The sequence below is a fragment of the Patagioenas fasciata genome, chromosome 3 (genome assembly GCF_037038585.1).
Source record: "Patagioenas fasciata isolate bPatFas1 chromosome 3, bPatFas1.hap1, whole genome shotgun sequence".
Classification (NCBI taxonomy): domain Eukaryota; kingdom Metazoa; phylum Chordata; class Aves; order Columbiformes; family Columbidae; genus Patagioenas; species Patagioenas fasciata.
In genome coordinates, this window is record NC_092522.1 from 40,792,372 (window position 1) to 40,809,589 (window position 17,218).

At 37.4% G+C, this 17,218-nt stretch overlaps 1 protein-coding gene across 2 annotated transcripts in view; it reads right to left on the reverse strand.

The window, feature by feature from the left end:
* The window catches only part of CRIM1 (cysteine rich transmembrane BMP regulator 1), a 188,507-nt gene that overhangs the window by 60,552 nt on the left and 110,737 nt on the right, over positions 1-17,218 (reverse strand). For both annotated transcript variants that reach the window (XM_071806186.1, XM_065834389.2), the window contains 2 exons: positions 6,709-6,891; positions 2,248-2,445 (listed from right to left, as the gene is read on the reverse strand). In XM_071806186.1, coding sequence (XP_071662287.1) covers positions 2,248-2,445; positions 6,709-6,891 — 381 coding nt within the window. The remainder of the gene's footprint in view (positions 1-2,247; positions 2,446-6,708; positions 6,892-17,218) is intronic.

Here is a 17,218-nt window from a genome sequence, read left to right on the forward strand (position 1 = left end):
CTCAAAATCATCCGAAGCTACTTCTTGCAAGCTGTATTTTTCATATGTTGGGTTCCAGCATCTGAACTCACTGCTGAGTTTTAACAGCCCAGATTTTTGATCCTTGAAATATTATCAAATCTAAATTCCTGAAATTAAATAACTTGGCATTATGGAGCATAATCTTCTGCTTTGTTTGGGTTTGTTTGGTGTGGGGGAGGGAAGGGTAGAAAGAAGAGACAATTCAAGTGTGTTTTCAGGTATCTGAATATACTCAAATCTCCCCCTAGCACCAACTAAAACTACTTCCAGTAATTGCTGGTTCCATCATTTATGTAATTTCATTCTCCAGTGATTGTTTACTTGGCAGTATATGCTACCTAAGGAACACCAAGTCAAATGTGATGCTTTGAAGCTTAAAATTTAGGAAGTTGCTCAAAACACCACTCAGTATTACTCTCCTCCAGATGATACACTCAAAACCAGATGACTACATATAAGTGTACATCATACAACAGCTAACATGATAAATAAGTGAGATTATTTTCTGAGAAAATATAATTTAGATGGCAAGAATCTTACTAAAATATTGATTCCATGGTCTATTGTATCAGTCTTGATCTATTTGTCATCATTTCTGTTGTAAGTATAATTTAACACCAACTCCCCTGCAACAACAGCACAACTTTTATGGACTTCAGCAATTCCTAACTATTTCTGCTTCTAAGAGTAAAACCATGTTACACCACAGAATTGTCTAACCTAGTCCAGATGAGCTAACTTGTGCCCTGATAGCCCTGCAGAGGCATTAATGTGGCATGTTAATGAAGGACAAGCTTGGCTATGTTGCAGCCTTTAGCAATGAATGATGGAAACCTATGCTCTACCCTGTGTTCGCTTCCCACAATTCATCATAATTATCTCACTCTGATATAGATAAGCATTTAATCCAATTATCTCTCATCCATTTTCTCCAATCTGGAACAGGAAAACAAAGATATCTGTCTATCCTTCTCTCATTGGAGGGAAAAAATCCTCAATATATTGAAAATACTTCCATCAGCCTTTCTCTCTCTGTACTACCTTCCCAAAGTTGCTCTTGTACATGCTAAATAACGAGGGACGAACAGCACATACTCTGTGATATCCATCATGAGTGATCACTGGGGTTTAAAAGCAGCTAACGTGCTTCTGCATCATAAAATTAATTAAATGCAAGTAGCAACTCTCCGAAATTCACCAGCAGCTTTTACATATTATCAGACACCTTCATATCTTGTGACACGATTTTTGGGATGAAAGAGCACCTGTGAGAAATCTTTATGCTCCTCAAACTTATCCTAAGAAGTAAGAATCCAGTGAAGACAGATGGGTACACTGGAACTCAAGAATGGCCCTGAAACACATGCAGTTGCACAAAATTAATTTAGTTCTCTCAGAGATGGAACAGGAAAAACATAAGTGGTAGCTCACACAGCACTCACAACCATTGTACACTGTGGAGATGGCTCTGAAGGCAGGTCTAGCTTAGGAATTTCTAAATTTAGCAGTCTGGTGTTTTTCATGATGAATATATACTCAATAAAAAGCAACTCTGAACTAACATACATATATATGATTTTTTTTTAAAAAAAGTTATTTTCATGTCTCAGTTTGCAAATCTTCATATTTCCATTGCCAGTCTGGGCAAGCACTTATCATGTAGTTAAGTTAAAAACTCAGTCAGTTACACAAGATACGTATTTCCACAAGGTAATGAAAACTCCATTTTAAACTCTAAAAATTAATGTTTCCCAGATAACATCATCCTCTGTAAGTTCCACTGAAATAAGGATGTTTTATTCATACAACAATTATGTTCAACATCATGGCATATTGCGCAAAGAGATAGTTCTAACTAAATGACATTGATGAATAAGAAACCAGGAATAACCCAATTACCAGCAATTCCAGCCAACGAGCATTTGATCTTCTCATTTCTCCTGTATTTATTAATAAATGTTTAAAGAATAAGAGTAAAATTAATTAACAATGTTGTCCTTAAATGATCTCTTACTACACTCTTTGGGGCCAAAAGCATATCAGGCATTGCCACATACAGGTGTAGTTAAACCATGCCTATTCTTTCCATCCCCACTAGTTTATTCAGTCACAGGCGATATCGCACCAGCTACTTCAGTCCTCCAACATTGCGAAGTAAACCAGGAATTACCAAGTAAGCAGCAGCCATGACAGACCGAAGCGTAACAGAGGGAATGCCAATCTTACCTTCACAAACTGGGCAGCACTCCCCAGGGACTTTGACAGGGTTTAGACAGCTCTGCCCGCAGGCTGTGGCCACGCAGTGCTGGTCTCCGTTGATGCACTGGCAGAACGTACAATCGTCCTCTCGCCAGCGGTCTCCGTGAGCTTGGATCTGCCCGTTGGCATAGCAGCCAGCGGGGTTATTTACTGGGTAAATTGGGTCTGAAATGAGAGGAATTGCAAGAGAGCAAGAAGTTTTATCTTCCCTTTCACACCTGAAGTTTATGTATGAATAACTGTGATTTTATACTACCTGGAAAGGCTTAAGTGCAGCTACTATCAAAGAAGAGTGTGGAAAGAACCACACTGTGGTATACGGTGAGAAAATAAGATAGGTAACAACTTAGATATTTCAGTATTAAAATTTACTGTCAAAAAAGTTGACAGCTTATACTGAACATTCACAAATTCAGTGTTCTGTTTTTAACTATTTCAATTCAATTTTTTAATGTAAAAATTATGAGGCATAATAATTTGATTTTCTAATTTTGATCTTCAGAACAAAATGGACCTTAGGTCTATTGATCCATTTTTTGGTACTAACTTAACAAATTCTAAGGGAAACTGAAAACATCTCAATGAACCATTGAAATGACTCATGTGAGCATCACACCACTATTTTATAGTTTGAGCAAAGATGAGACATTTGGCACATTTCCTGCTGGAATAAAGGAGGCTGCCTTAAGCTATATCTTGTCACAGTTTTGGAGATTTACTAGTTTTCCTGAACAGATTATCTGGGGTCAGTTTTCAAGTTAATTTCAATTGGAGCTTTTTCCTATTGAAAGTCACAAGACCCACATACCTGCTACCAATCAAATTAAGACTCGGTTATTTAAACAACAGAATTTTGAAGGACAACTATTATGTATGTTTCTTTGCACACATCAGATAGCAGACATCAAATAACCACCAATTACCCATAAGTCAATTTTCAAAAGTTTGAACGACTTGGGAGAAAAAAAGATGTCTTATCTAAAAGAAAAAAAAAAGACTCAGTGAAACTTGGATTATTTCTCTGACGTTTCATCACTCCCCTTTGGAAGGAACGCAATCCATTTTAAGTGTTCATAAAATCAACAGCCGTGCTAATAGTTGTTGACTTATAATAAGCCATTGTATCACTTAGTGACAGTACCAACTTTGAGCACTTGGAGTGAAACTGCACACGATTTCTACCTTTACCTGACATTCACTCTCATGTTGAATTTTAGTAATATTTCCGATTTTAGCAAAATGGGTTAGGCCAATATAAAACACAGGTCTTTGAGAAAATAAGACATTTAAAAATTAAAATGTTTCCTAATCTCTTAATTCTTCACCTTTTATGTTTTAGGATTTCTTTGCATCTGTAGTTAACTATTCTGACCTAGCCAAAATCAAATCATACACAAACAAATGAAGTTAATTTTATCATTCAACTAATGTATAGGACTCTGATCGACACAGGAATACAGAAAAAGCACAGAAAAGACATATAAGTCCCGTGCTATTTGCAATAGTCTTTTATGTGAGTCAAAGCACAAAGCTTCTGTTACCCTTAAAAGGTCAGCAGCGCTTAAAGCTATAAATTGAACCCAGCAAATTACATTTCCTGATGCTGAGGTATCCTACAGGACTTTAAGAAATAATTCTTCCTGGAGCTAAGGTGAGAAGGGCTTGTGCTTGTAGTACACAATTGACAACAAATTTACCACTGACATTTAAAAACTGTTGCAGAAAAAAAGAAAGCATTATATTTCTTTATATTTCTATCATCAAGAAAACATGAGTAGGAAACAAATAATTGCCTTGAAAATCAGTCATGAAATAATCAATAGACAAAGCAAAGGTAGAAAAAAAATGCCACCTCGTCATCAACTAGAAAAGAATGAATGGGCGGGCTGTTAAGTTTACATTCTGCCTGTTTAAAAGACTTACCTTCTCAGTTTAGGTGTCACTTAACATAATCTGATTTATTAAGAAAGGGATCAGAGCTTTCTCTAAGTGTTTAAAGGAACTAGGAAAATTATAACACATTAATGAATTATCTAGCCTCACCTAAAAGAATTCCACTAAATCAAAAAGGATTTATAATAAAACCCAACATTTATCTTACCATCCAATCATTCAGAAGTCAGAATCAAGACTTCCTTGATTCAGTGCTACAAGCCCTGTCAGAAAAGCATGCAACAGAAACAAGTAAGCCAAACAGTGCCAGATGATTTGATGAAGGACCCTGTCACTTGGCATCAGTCAGCTGAGCAGAAATTAAATCATAGCCATTACTTGAAAAAGAAGATTGTACTCAATAACTATAAATCATTATCCATTTTATTCTGTATATTAAGGACCTGTCCTAAGAAGAAATTTCCATTTGCAGGCCAAATATACACAACTCAAACCCAAAATTAAATGTTAACAGGTTTTCCTGATAGTCTGATTCAAAGGTTGCAAAAATGGAAAAATCAACTTTTAACACCATATGATGATACGGCAGAACAATTTATTGATGAATCATAAGATAGATGAATGTTAAAATCACCAAAGACGATGAAGGACATATCTAGAACTGTAAATCCAATGTGAAAAATCAGCACCCACATCTGAGTATGACAGAGCTGATATAGAGAGGCCAAATATAGCATATATATTGATAAAGTATTTATGTATTTATATACATTGTCTTAATGATTTCATAATGCCACATCTCAGAATATTCACATATTTTAAAAATAGTAATTACAGGAAAAAAAGAACAGATTTCACATATTCCATAAAGTCAGGAGCTCTTAGAGCAATTTCTTCAAGAGTGGATCTGCACTTACTCAGGATGGATTTCACCACATCAGCCATGACCTCTCTAAACTTTTAAATCTGTCATTAAATGATGTTATAGCACTGAATTTTCTTCCCCTTTGGCCCCTCAGCTTGAAGTCTCTGAAAAGCATGGGTACAACTGTACAAGGAAAGACCAAGAAGTCTAGCATCCTGCCTCTCACTATAGCAAATAATGCATGTCTAGACCAGATCTTAAACAGAGGGCAAACATAGACTGGGATCTCTTTAGAATACTTAGGCCTACGGCATTTGTATTTCAGCTTCTCTATGTGTGAACACCATGTTATCAGCCTATCTAATATGAACTTATACTCTTTAAAGAATTCCTACTTTCTAATCTTACTACCTTGATATTTCATTATCCAGATTTTGGTTTTCTAAATTTCTGAAGAAGCTTTCAATAGTCTGTAATGAAACAAGCCACCAAAACAGTATCCTTCACTAGATCCTGAGCTGATTGAGAAGGTTCAACTCTTGTAACTGCCTCTTTCAGACGCATTTTCATGAGGTTCTTTACCTTCATGATTCTCTATTGGGAATGAAGCACAACTACAGTGGATCTTTTGGCTTATCTGCTCCTGCAAGGAACTACAGGAATACTAATATTAAGCGCACTGCAAGTGTTTGAAAGTGGGATTAAAAATTAGATTCCTCTCACCAGGAGATTCGAGATCACCAGCTTATTTTGCTTATAAACACAGGGGCCAGGAGTGCTTCATAGGTCTTTTGTCTGTGTCCTGGCCATAACCTGACCCACACTGGGGCAAGAGCCAAGCGCAGAGCACCAGCCCCATCTCCCTGTGCTGGAATCCTTTCTGTATTCTAGCAGAAGATGCATCAAATATTTTCTATTGTAAGCAAGATGGTCAACCTGAAATTTCCCATAGAATCCTTTTTTTCAGGACTGCAGGCCCAGCCAGGAGAAGAAAAGGCTGTCAACAGGGCAAAGGAGGAAGAAAAAAAACTTGGAAGTCAGTTTACTGCCCTGTTTCTTTGCCATAATTGCAGAGAAGAGAAGGTGTTCATGTTGCTCGGCCCGAACAGAACAAGGCTGGAAGAAGCAGACTGCAAAGCAATGGAGATGTGTCTTCAGGTCACCACTTCTGCTTTCATAGAATCACAGAATGTCCGGAGTTGGAAGGGACCCAAAAGGATCATCGAGTCCAACTCCTGTCCCTGCACAGGACAACCCCAAAATTCACACCATGTGTCTGAGGACATCGTCTAGTGTTTGGAGAAGCCTGTCTAAGTAGCTGGTGCAGAAATTAGGAACAGTTTCTTGTGTCCTTTGGGAAGAAGGCCCCCCAAAAAGTACTGCACACTTGACTACATTTGAGGAAGTCCTGATGCAGAAGGGAAAGGAAACTCAAAAAGCTCTATATAAAAAGGGGTAGAGTGCCAACACCAGAGAAGCATTGCAAAAAACATGACAGCATTATAAGACACAACAAAAATGTAGAAATAAAATGAAATAAGGAGGCATATGCAAACTTTAGAAGACCAAAATAAAGCACTTGTTTGCGCATTTGCACTGAAAAAAAAAGGCAAATTAGAAAAAAAAAGCAACAGAATTAATAAGTGAACAGGATTTAAAAGATACCATACCTTCGCACACGGGGCAGCACTCCCCTTCTGGGACATAGTACCTGTCGCAGTGTAGCTCACCACACTGGGCAGAGAAACAAATAGAGACTCCACCTTGGCATCGACAGAAACGACAAGCATCCATTCGAAACATGTCTCCATCATAATATTCCATGCTGTTAAATATGCAAGTTGGCTTCACTTCTGAAAAAATTAGGGAAAACAAAAAAATGCATTTTACAGATATAGATATATGGGAAATAGTCAAACTCACGTTGTTCCTTACACAAACAGATAGGAAGAGACAGCTGATTTTTCGTTCTTATTTTTTGAACTCAATTTGTTTTTTAGAACATTGTACATTTTACTGTCTGTTTCAACAATGGAAGAAAATAAATGCTATTCAAAATTACTTTCAGGGCAATTATTTACAATTAAAAATCTCCATTTTAAAAAATAAAATAGTGAAAGAAGGTTAAGGCACTGGTATGTCTTCATAGGTGTTAAATATTTCTCATTCCAGATGAGCCAGAACCTACTTCAAATTTCAGTACATGAAGCAATAGATTTTTTCTGGTTTAAGATGAGAGTTTTTGATGTTTCTTAATCATAATCTTCCTTTCTGCAGCACTTGGTACACAAGTGGATGAATTGCAGCAGAGCAGTCCAATCCATAGGGGTGTGTTTAAAAAAGCCAACAAACATATTTTGTTACTGCATGATCTGTCATGCACAACTGAATACTTTTCAGTTCAAGCAACCTCAAGATGCACAGTCAGTTCGCATTCATATTCCCCACAGCAAATAACCTCAATCATAAAAAATACTGATGTGATCACTTTAGCGTTTCGAAAACACAGACTATTTCTTGTATGCCTCCATCTACAGAATAACCATAATGTATCGTTAAATCCAAGCTTGCTGGGAAACAAAAAGCCTTTGAAATATTTTGGGAAGGACACGACCTGTTTACTTCATTAGCATAAAAAAATACTAACTGAAGTAATGAAACAGTTTCCAGATCAACCACCTTTTTTAATTATAATTTTTTTTTTGTTCTGAAGAGGTTTGGTTCCAGATTCTGAACCAGATTCACACATCATGATTACATCATAAGTTCTCCTCAGGGCTTTTGACCCCGCAGTTAACACTGCACATATGAATTTCCATCCATCTCCACCATCTATTGCCAACAGAGCACATTCTGCTCAACCAGATGAAGTGACACACACGTACGCACACAACGCTGTGCAGCTCCACAGCCCAGGGCTGAATCATTGTGACTCAAGACACAACAGAAATAATACTCCAAATTCATGTTCAATTGTAATACACCACAGTAGTCATTAGGAAATCAAGACTTCACTTTTCCATCATGTAATGGCCAAGATACCTGAAGTTACACAGTATCTACTAAACAGATGTATTTTTTCAGATGCCACGAATCTAGCAGTTTCAAAAGCCAGAGGTTCTGCAAACAGGAAGCTATTTATTTCAACAACAATGTCAAATTAAAAACATTACCAAACTGTAGGTAAAACAATCACATTTCATTACCTCTGAACTGAACATAGCAAAGGAAAGAATGGACAACTGCCTATGTTGCTGATTTCTGTAGAATACATGGAAAAGCCTATTTACTTGCATGTGCAATGCCTAGCCACATAGAGCTGAAAACTGTGCCCACTTTGTGGTCAGGTGGTTTTTTATTTTCTGGTTAGTGCTCAGTCTCACACGGGAGATGAACAATATTTGAATGAAAATTCAACATTTGCAGATTCCTTTCCACCCAGCTCAATCATCTTACTTTCAGGGGCTAAAAACTTTTCATCCGAGTTACTCTTGACAATGGTACAGGTTTTCTTTAAAACTCTAAAGCATTTCAGGGACTCTAGTATTTCTTTCTACATACGCTTATATTGAGCTCCAGTCTTGAGTCATTTAATACGATTGTAAAGCATTAGAGTTGAAACTTTGAAGTACCCTGAACAATGTTTGATTTTTATATGCTTGTTCTGTCTTCAAGGCATAATGTAGAAAGCAGCATTAAAAAAAAAAAAAAAAGGTAGTAAGAGGAGGAAATACCACTGTGTCCGGGAAAACAGCTATGACCTCATTAGAAAGCCATTCACATAAACAAACACTTGAGAAATATTTCAAATTTATGTAGCTCAAGCTGTTAGTCTGAAAACCTTCTCAAAAAGGAAAAAGTGCCAACACAACTCAAAAGGCCTCTAATCCATTTGCTTCTGACATTACTGTTTTGATTGCAGCTTTCCGGATTTTTACTGATTTCCCCCCTCTCCCACTGCAGACCTGAGTTCCTGCCTAATTAGAAGTAGAAACATCATCTTCCATGAATTATAAATAATTTTTAAAATGTCCAAACAAGACTAAGCAAGTAACTGTAAATTCTGAAAGGAAACAGTATGTTTTATTCCTACAATGAAAACCACCATAGATTTTCACTATATGTGTATTTTTACTATCCAGATTTATGGTAGTATATACATCCATACTAAACTAAGCCTATACATCCAGCTATGAGACAAGGATGACTTATGTTAGAACCATCTGTAAGACTGCAGTCTTAAGCAGTCAAACTAAAAGAAGCACTAAATGAAGAACTTAAGCTTTAGATACTCTTAAAGTGGAAGTCTAATGAAAGAGTGAAAACCACAGTGTGGAATTGTAATGATGTTTCTTCTGCCACAAGAAGCTGGAGGATTCTTTTCTCTCTTTATTAAAAAAAAAAAAAAAAAGTGCTATTCTTATTGCCTTACTGATCTACATATGGCAGCCACAAAGGAGTGAAAGAACATAAAGCTAACATTAAATAAATATATGTTGGCCTAAAGGCCAGTAACCATGAATTAGTTTTTCTGCCAATAAGGAGAATACTACAGGTAGAATTTTTCAAGTACCAAAGCTTTGCTCTGTGACAAAGTAATTTAAATTGACTGAATTTCATAGCACAGAGTGCTTAAACGTATCTGAAACCCCAATCCCTTTTCTAATGCAGACTACCACAATGAAACAGTGGGCATGAGACAGACACCCAGGCCACGGATTCATGAACATGAAATCAGTGTCTGCCAGCTATCAGATAACCCGGTAACACAAGACTGATCCAGACCAAGCACAGATGTGCAGCTGCCTATCTGTGAAAGGAGCCAGGACACAGTGGACGGTACCCAGAACAATACAGAGTTTATCCTGGTTGTGGAAGGACAGATCATATCGCATCTCTGCTCCTACATAAAGTTAAGCATGACTAAGAGACTGGACTAGATCTGGCATTGAAGTTCCTGCCACAGAGTTAAATGAGAGATAGTTTTGGCACAAATTTAGCTCTACAGATCTCACAACCACAGCCTTTTCATTCTGCGAGTGAGAGCCCTACAAGTCAGTGTGGCAGCAAACCACACAGCCTCACGCTACACAGGCACAAACAGTGATTATTTTCAAGACCTTTATCTCAAATGTGAACTGCAGACAGACACAATCAGCTCTATCAAATCAAGTTTTCTAAAGTATTTTACCTTATATTTGAAAATCTAGTTAAACACAGTGCTATAGGCTGAACAAGCCCAAAGTAAAACTTCTGTTATTGAGATTTCTGTAGTTTCCCAATACTTCTGGTTTTCTTTAACTAGAGTAATGGAACAGCTCAGAAAGACACAACAGTTTGTCAATCCATCCCTTGCAAGGCAGCAATTCTGCACACAGTCACGGTAAGCACACGAGATGCTTCAGGCATCAGTTGCCTGTGGGTAGGTTTGGGCAATTTATTTTCTTTTATCAGGAATTCCAGCCCTCCCAAAGCGGAAATGAGATTTAAAACAAGTTTATGTTGTTTAAAGGATTAAAAGGCTCGTGATTCCAGAACTTTGGACATTCCTCCAGCATACAGAAGGATTTGTACTAAACTCAAGTGCTATGAACTTTCAATTAAATGAAAGGGAAGGAAACTGATAAACTTGAATCCTGTGTCCATATAAACAAAATGCAGAAAAGCTTTCTGTTTTTCAAAATCTGCACTGATAGGGAGTTTAAAAAGAGAAAGATACATTTCATTGGAATTAGCCCATAACAATGTTAAAAGACAACACACTGTGTCTTTTTGTTTCCTTGCAAATGTATGAAACAAGCTAGGTTGAAAGAAAAAAAAAAAATGAAAAACAAAAAAATTAGGTTCTTAGGTTCTTAGGCTCTTACTCTTCAGGTTGTACTGGGTGCAGTATACCCCCTATTAACACAACTGCAGGATCCTTCTGCAAGTCTTTTGGTCCTGCATCTTCTAAAAAGGTCATCCAGAAAGAGAGAGACTGTAACTATTTGTAAATCAATGCAATTATTTATGCATGCATTTATACAATTTTTTTATACATATCTGCACAGCTTAATGGCACCTACGGTCTGTAAAAGATATTAAAAGATATTCAGGATGCTGAGGAAAATCAAATTCAGCAAATCACCTTTAAAATCAAATAGAAATATTCAGATTTTTATAGTAAGGTTTCTAGCAGAGCAAGTCCGCAGCATCATATTAGAAACCACTACTATATCCAGATGTCACAATTTATATACAGTGTCGATTTTCAAAAAGAGCCTTAAAATTTTCACTCTGTCTCAGCAGCAGATCCCAACCCACTAATGTTTAGGCAACATCAGAAGACAGCTCTTGTGCAGGTTGATATATGTGTCTTTCTTACACAAAGTAAAAAAGACAGTGAGGTGCTCCCCATAGAGAAGACTTATTTCCAAGTCACCATATTGGGTGGAGGTTGCATCATGGAAAAAGAGCAGGGAAAGATTCCCCAACAGAATCAGCTCTACCTGATATATATCTGGCTTTTCTTTAAAATGACTAGTAATGGCGAAACTGCAACCTGCCTATTAAACAATTCTGCAACTTAACTACTGTAAGTAAGCTCAAATCACAGCAAGGGTAATTCAGGTTAGACAGAAACGGCTAACTCACAGAAGTCTCCCAAGTTTCATTATTCTTCCCATCTTTAAGCTACATGTCCTACTTTTTTTTACCTTCCTCCAATGTAAAAATCTTTTGCTAAGAGGACTCATCCTGGATGTCCCTGCCTCCATCCTCTCTTATAGATAAAATGCACACATTTATTTCAATTTTTATTTTTTCTTCATCAAGTCATGCTTTTCAGTGATTGTTTCTGAGGCTTTCCTCTAAGCTATCCCACTTCTGTTTGTACCTCCTTCTGCAAATCAAGCAGTGCTACTGTTTGATATCCTGCAGGAGGTTCAAGCCCTAACAGACAAAACCCTGAGGACAGCCAAAGGAGGAGCTGGAGCCACCAAAGGCCATGGCTGTGCTATAAATACCCAAACAGGGAAAGATTATCTCAGCAAAATTGCCAAGTGATTCCTGGAAGCAAGCCATATTCTTCATAACGGATAAATGTTTTTAAAACCCAGCAGTCTCCACCAATCTATCACAGGAGAAAATACATGTTGTGATCAGTTTAGCCCTAGACATTTCACCAGGGCACAGGTATCTGAAACCATCTCAGCATCACTAAAAAGTACTGGCATAGCCCATCATTCACTGCATCTGTGATGAGCCTCCAGTGCACGACAGAAGTTAAAAACTGCAGGAAAAAAACCCCACAAGGCTATGGTTTGGTATTACACCACATCTAACCATTTCTCCCATTCTTTGAGAAAAATATTTAATTCTAATCTTGTCCTCCAAAACGTTGACAACTTTATCCAAGTTTAAGCACGTAGAAATATCCCAAAGTCAGAATATCACTGAAGACATTAACGTACCAAGAAAATTCACTTTGGCAAAAAAGCCATTACTACTTCACCAAAGTAAATACTAGCAGATTTTTTTTTAAGCTTTTAAAACCAGACAGAACTGTACCATCTGGCACCTAATATTCTTTGTACATGACATACCATCAGCCCCCACCTACCATCTTGTATTTCATTAACTGAGATGAACGAAATAAGCGAGTTAGACTTTGTCATTATGTTATTCAAAACTCAGTCTCTACTATCCATTTGTCAACCCTCCCACTCACAGTGAACCACTGCAAAAGCTTAGAGTTGGATTTCACATCTAGCTGTGATCCTGACAATTGCTACCCCTCGTCTTTTCTTTATTAACATTTTATTTATTTATTTATATGCATCTACAGACTGCATATTTTTGAGAGGAATTTTTGGTTGACTAGCTTTTTCATTTGTCTTCAGTTTTCTGCATCTTCCTTTTCTCTCCCATTTTAAATGTAGCTAGTAATGACTTGCATTGTTCCAGGTACTTTTCCCAATTTGACTATGGTGAATATAATCCAGCTGCAGAAGACCTAATACATTTGACTTTGTTTGGCAGACTGACTTGCTTTTTCACTATACTATACCATATTCTTACACTGTTGTGGCTGGTTATTAGCTATGATTTTTGAAAACTGTTCTGATTGAAGAAAAACCAAACAAGCCCAATGCACCACCCCATAACCACTAAATCTCTCTACCTTTTCACATCATCTTCCTTTAATATTAATCTTCCTTTTACTACTTACCACATAGTTTATTATCTTTTGCTCCTTACAAGCTGCGTTTTGCATCTTGATATTTTTAAGCAGGTGTCTACTTAAAGTCCACTACAAAATGCCGTAGTTTTGGATACCCAGAGAGAAATATGCAGTAACGTTTTTTTAGGATAAGGACTATATACAGTTCTTTTCTCTGGGACAGACTCTGTTACCTTGTTCAATCTTTGTTTCTTAGGAACACATGGAAAGTAAGTGTAATGGAAGTGCAATATAAGTTCTGTCAGGATTAGTGCAATAAATAATGGGAACTCCATGGTAATTAGGTGGTATCTGTGAGGTGTTTCACTTGGCCTCCATTCCTTCTTCTTCAGTGAAGATTTTCCCTGCTGACCCAAGAGTCTCCATCAAATCCCTTCAGTACTCCTTGATGCTCCCTTTAGAAATAGGTGATTCTTATTTCCCTTTAGTTTCTGAGGCTTTCCTCTAGGCTATCCCACCTCTGTCCGTATTTCCTTCTGCAAATTCAGCAGTGCTACTTTTTGATAGCCTGCAGGAGGTTCAAGCCCTAACAGAGAAAACCCCGAGGACAGCCAAAGAAGGACTTTAGAAATAGTGGAATCACCTTTAGCCTTTTCCACACCATGAGCTTAATAAAGGAACTGCAATTCCTGTGAGGAGTAAGTGCATCAACAGGTGACAAAAACTGTGATTAAAGAGGAATTTTTATCTCCCTCTTCTCCACTGTGGTACCACCTTTGTGAAGAAAGTCAGGAGGCAAAAAAAGAAATGCCTCATTTATCTCAGTGGTGTCCTCTCAAATAAAGACAAAAGTTACAGAAGCAGTTACAAAACACAGGTTATGCATCACATCAAGTGAATAAGGCTTGATGATTTAAGAGATCTCTTCTAAACCATCATGTGATGATGATCAGCACAGCCTGGAACAGCAGTATAGAAAGGGAAGGTCCCAGTCTAAAGTCCCAGGGGAAGCTGTCATCCCCTCGATCTTGGACCACATGGAGACATTAACGAGGACCACTCGCACACTGGCAATTTACCATCTCTCATAAAGCAATCAGAGACCCTTTTAAAGTAGCGGTTGTATTCAAGTAAACTTCCTGAGAAGTGGAAGCCCTGACTGACAGAAGGAAGCAGCTGCAGGATGCTTGGAAATTGCTCTCTCAAATTTCTAAGGCAGAGTTCACAGTCAGTATGTGCTTTAGAACAACTTAGATTGAAGAAACCCATGCATCAATACCTAGTTAGAGAACAGGCAAGTCTGGATACTCTCCTGTTTCCAAACACTTCTTCTCTTGCTGCATGTGCAGCTTTCAATCTCTTTAGATTCACTTCTTGATGGTTGTAATTCAATGCTGAATCAATTTTATTTCCTTATGAGCTCTCCAGTGAGAAACGGCAGCACACCAGGTTTAGTAGATAAAAATCCTGGTGAGTAATATCTTTTAGGAAGATCAGAAGAAACCTTGAAATAACTTTTGTAAAACACAGAATTTTGGGAAGGACTGAATCTTGCGAATCTCTTGCTCAATTTTCTCCAAATTTCTATCATATATTAATACTATCTAGTGTTTTATAGATGTGAGGCAGATTTCAGGTAAGTGCAAGCAGAGAAATTTCAGGGCAACTGGAATAATCTACCCTTAAACAAAGCAATATACACTCTTTCATTGATACATGCACTTTGTTACAATGCGCGGGAACCACATGACAGGCAAAACCTCATTTTCAGTTTCATATACGAAGATGATATTATTTGCTATAGTTTTCCCATGTTGCCTTATTTTCTCTGTATCAATGTCACACTTCCCAAGAATGAGCACATTTGACTATGGATCTAGCTCTTCCCTGAAAACTTCACTACTGAACACCACCAGTCTCCAATTCCCATGTGCAACAAGCAGGGATACATAGAGCTACGTCAGCTATACCTCTGGTTGTACTATTTAATGAAAGCCAGAGATTTAAATTTAGCAATTCATGTTATTGTCTCCTTCAGGCTAAAATTTTGTTACATGTATGACCTGGGGCTTGGCCTGAGGGTCATCAAGAAAGTGAGATTAGAAGAAATAACCAGCCAGTCATCTTCTAAGCAAAGACAACTGACAAAATCATATCACTACTGCTTTGTATATCAGTGTTTACCAACAGTTCCAGAGAGTTGCCAGGTTTCATTTACAAATTAAAGACCTTTCTTCTAACATGGAAAAAGGAGCAAGAAACAACAAAGTCGTGGCCATCCTTGCTGTCCGAGCTATCATTTTGAGACCCAAAGACCAGGCGGGTACGCTCTGGGATGGCCCAAATACTCGCACTGGATAAATCATGACAGAGGAACTTCATTGAGTCAAAAGGGAACTTTGGCTTGATTCCTACCACCATTTAAACAATAGAGAATTATTTTATTTACAAAAATGCTTTCCTTCAAAATGAACTAATCACCATGTGCCTTAAAATGGACTGACCTTTGGGACATGAACTCCATTCTAATGACTGTAATATCTGTGCATGAATTGTAATGACAAATTCTCTAAACCACAGTGGTGTTTTTAAAAGCACAAATTTATGTCGCCAGTTATAATAATATAACAGTTTTACATAAAATACTCTGACCTCTGCATCTCTTCATGATGATTAAAACATTGCACAGAACTATTAAGAGCATCAGGTCTCTGTAATATATTTTTTTTTTCTTCTCACCAATGACAAAGTTGCTCTCAATGCTTTCTAAAATATTTCCTGTATGAAAAAATCAAACGAGAAGCTCAACCTATACAAAGATTGAACAGCCACAGACAGCGGGTACTTAATAACAAGCTCCAACTAAATCAAAATATCAGGACCATTTCCAAGCAAGAATGTTATTTTGGTGATAAATGATGTCTATGTAATTACATAACTAACTACGAGAAACGGCAGATTATATATGATAGAAAGAATAAGGATAGACCAAATATAAATCTGAAGCATGAAAATAATGATTAGTGTATTGACTTAGTGCTGTATTAACAATCAAACAAGAACAACTCCATTACTGGCAAAGAGTGACTACTGTAGAAGTTTATCTCACTACAGACTAACATACTTTTCTAAGACAGACTAACCGAAAGCTTGTTTGAGACAGTGTGTACTAGTAACAAAGATAACCACATAAAAAATTTACAGGTACATCACAGAGCACCTAATCAGTTTTATATTAAATCCAGGAAAAATATATGTGAAAGAATGACTGATCTGTCCCAAAAAGTGCTCACAAACAACAAGGAGAACATGCTGCAGAGACTCTACAAGACATATTTTGCTGTCCTTATTCATTAACTACCCCCTCAACATGGCCAATGCTGTTCTGGAACAAGAGCAGCCCCCTCTCCTCCACAGCAAAGGCAGCCTTCCCGCACTCCCTCTGAACATGCAACTATGCATCTATTCCATTAGCACATACTTGCAATTGATATTGCAGAAGGTAGGCTTGCATTCACACTCTGCAGATCATTAGTGTTACCTAAATACGCAATGTAGTTATCCCACAACACACAAATGGGATTTTTTTGCAGTCTACATACACTTATTTTTAGGTAATTCAGATGATCAGTGTTACTCCTGACACTTTTTTTTCTTGCTGCCCCCTCCCTCACACCCCTAGAATTATTTAATTATAATATTAAATAGACGTTATAAGAGAAGGAAAACTACACTAATGTGATTGCGCACATGCCCTTTTTATTCCATCCTCTTGCCTGTTTTCAGAGGTTTTCAAACACAGAAGTAATGGAACTCTTTGGTAACAATGATTACACAACTTCCCCACTTACCATCTATAAACCAATTAACGTGCATTTGATTAAAACACACCCTTTAAAAAGAGGCATCTAATCCTAATTGGAAAGAATGAAGATAAGGAATTCAGCATCTTGCTGGCAGTTTGCGCCAACAGTTAACTGCTCTCACTGCTGAGAACAGCACGTCCTAGATCTTGCAGA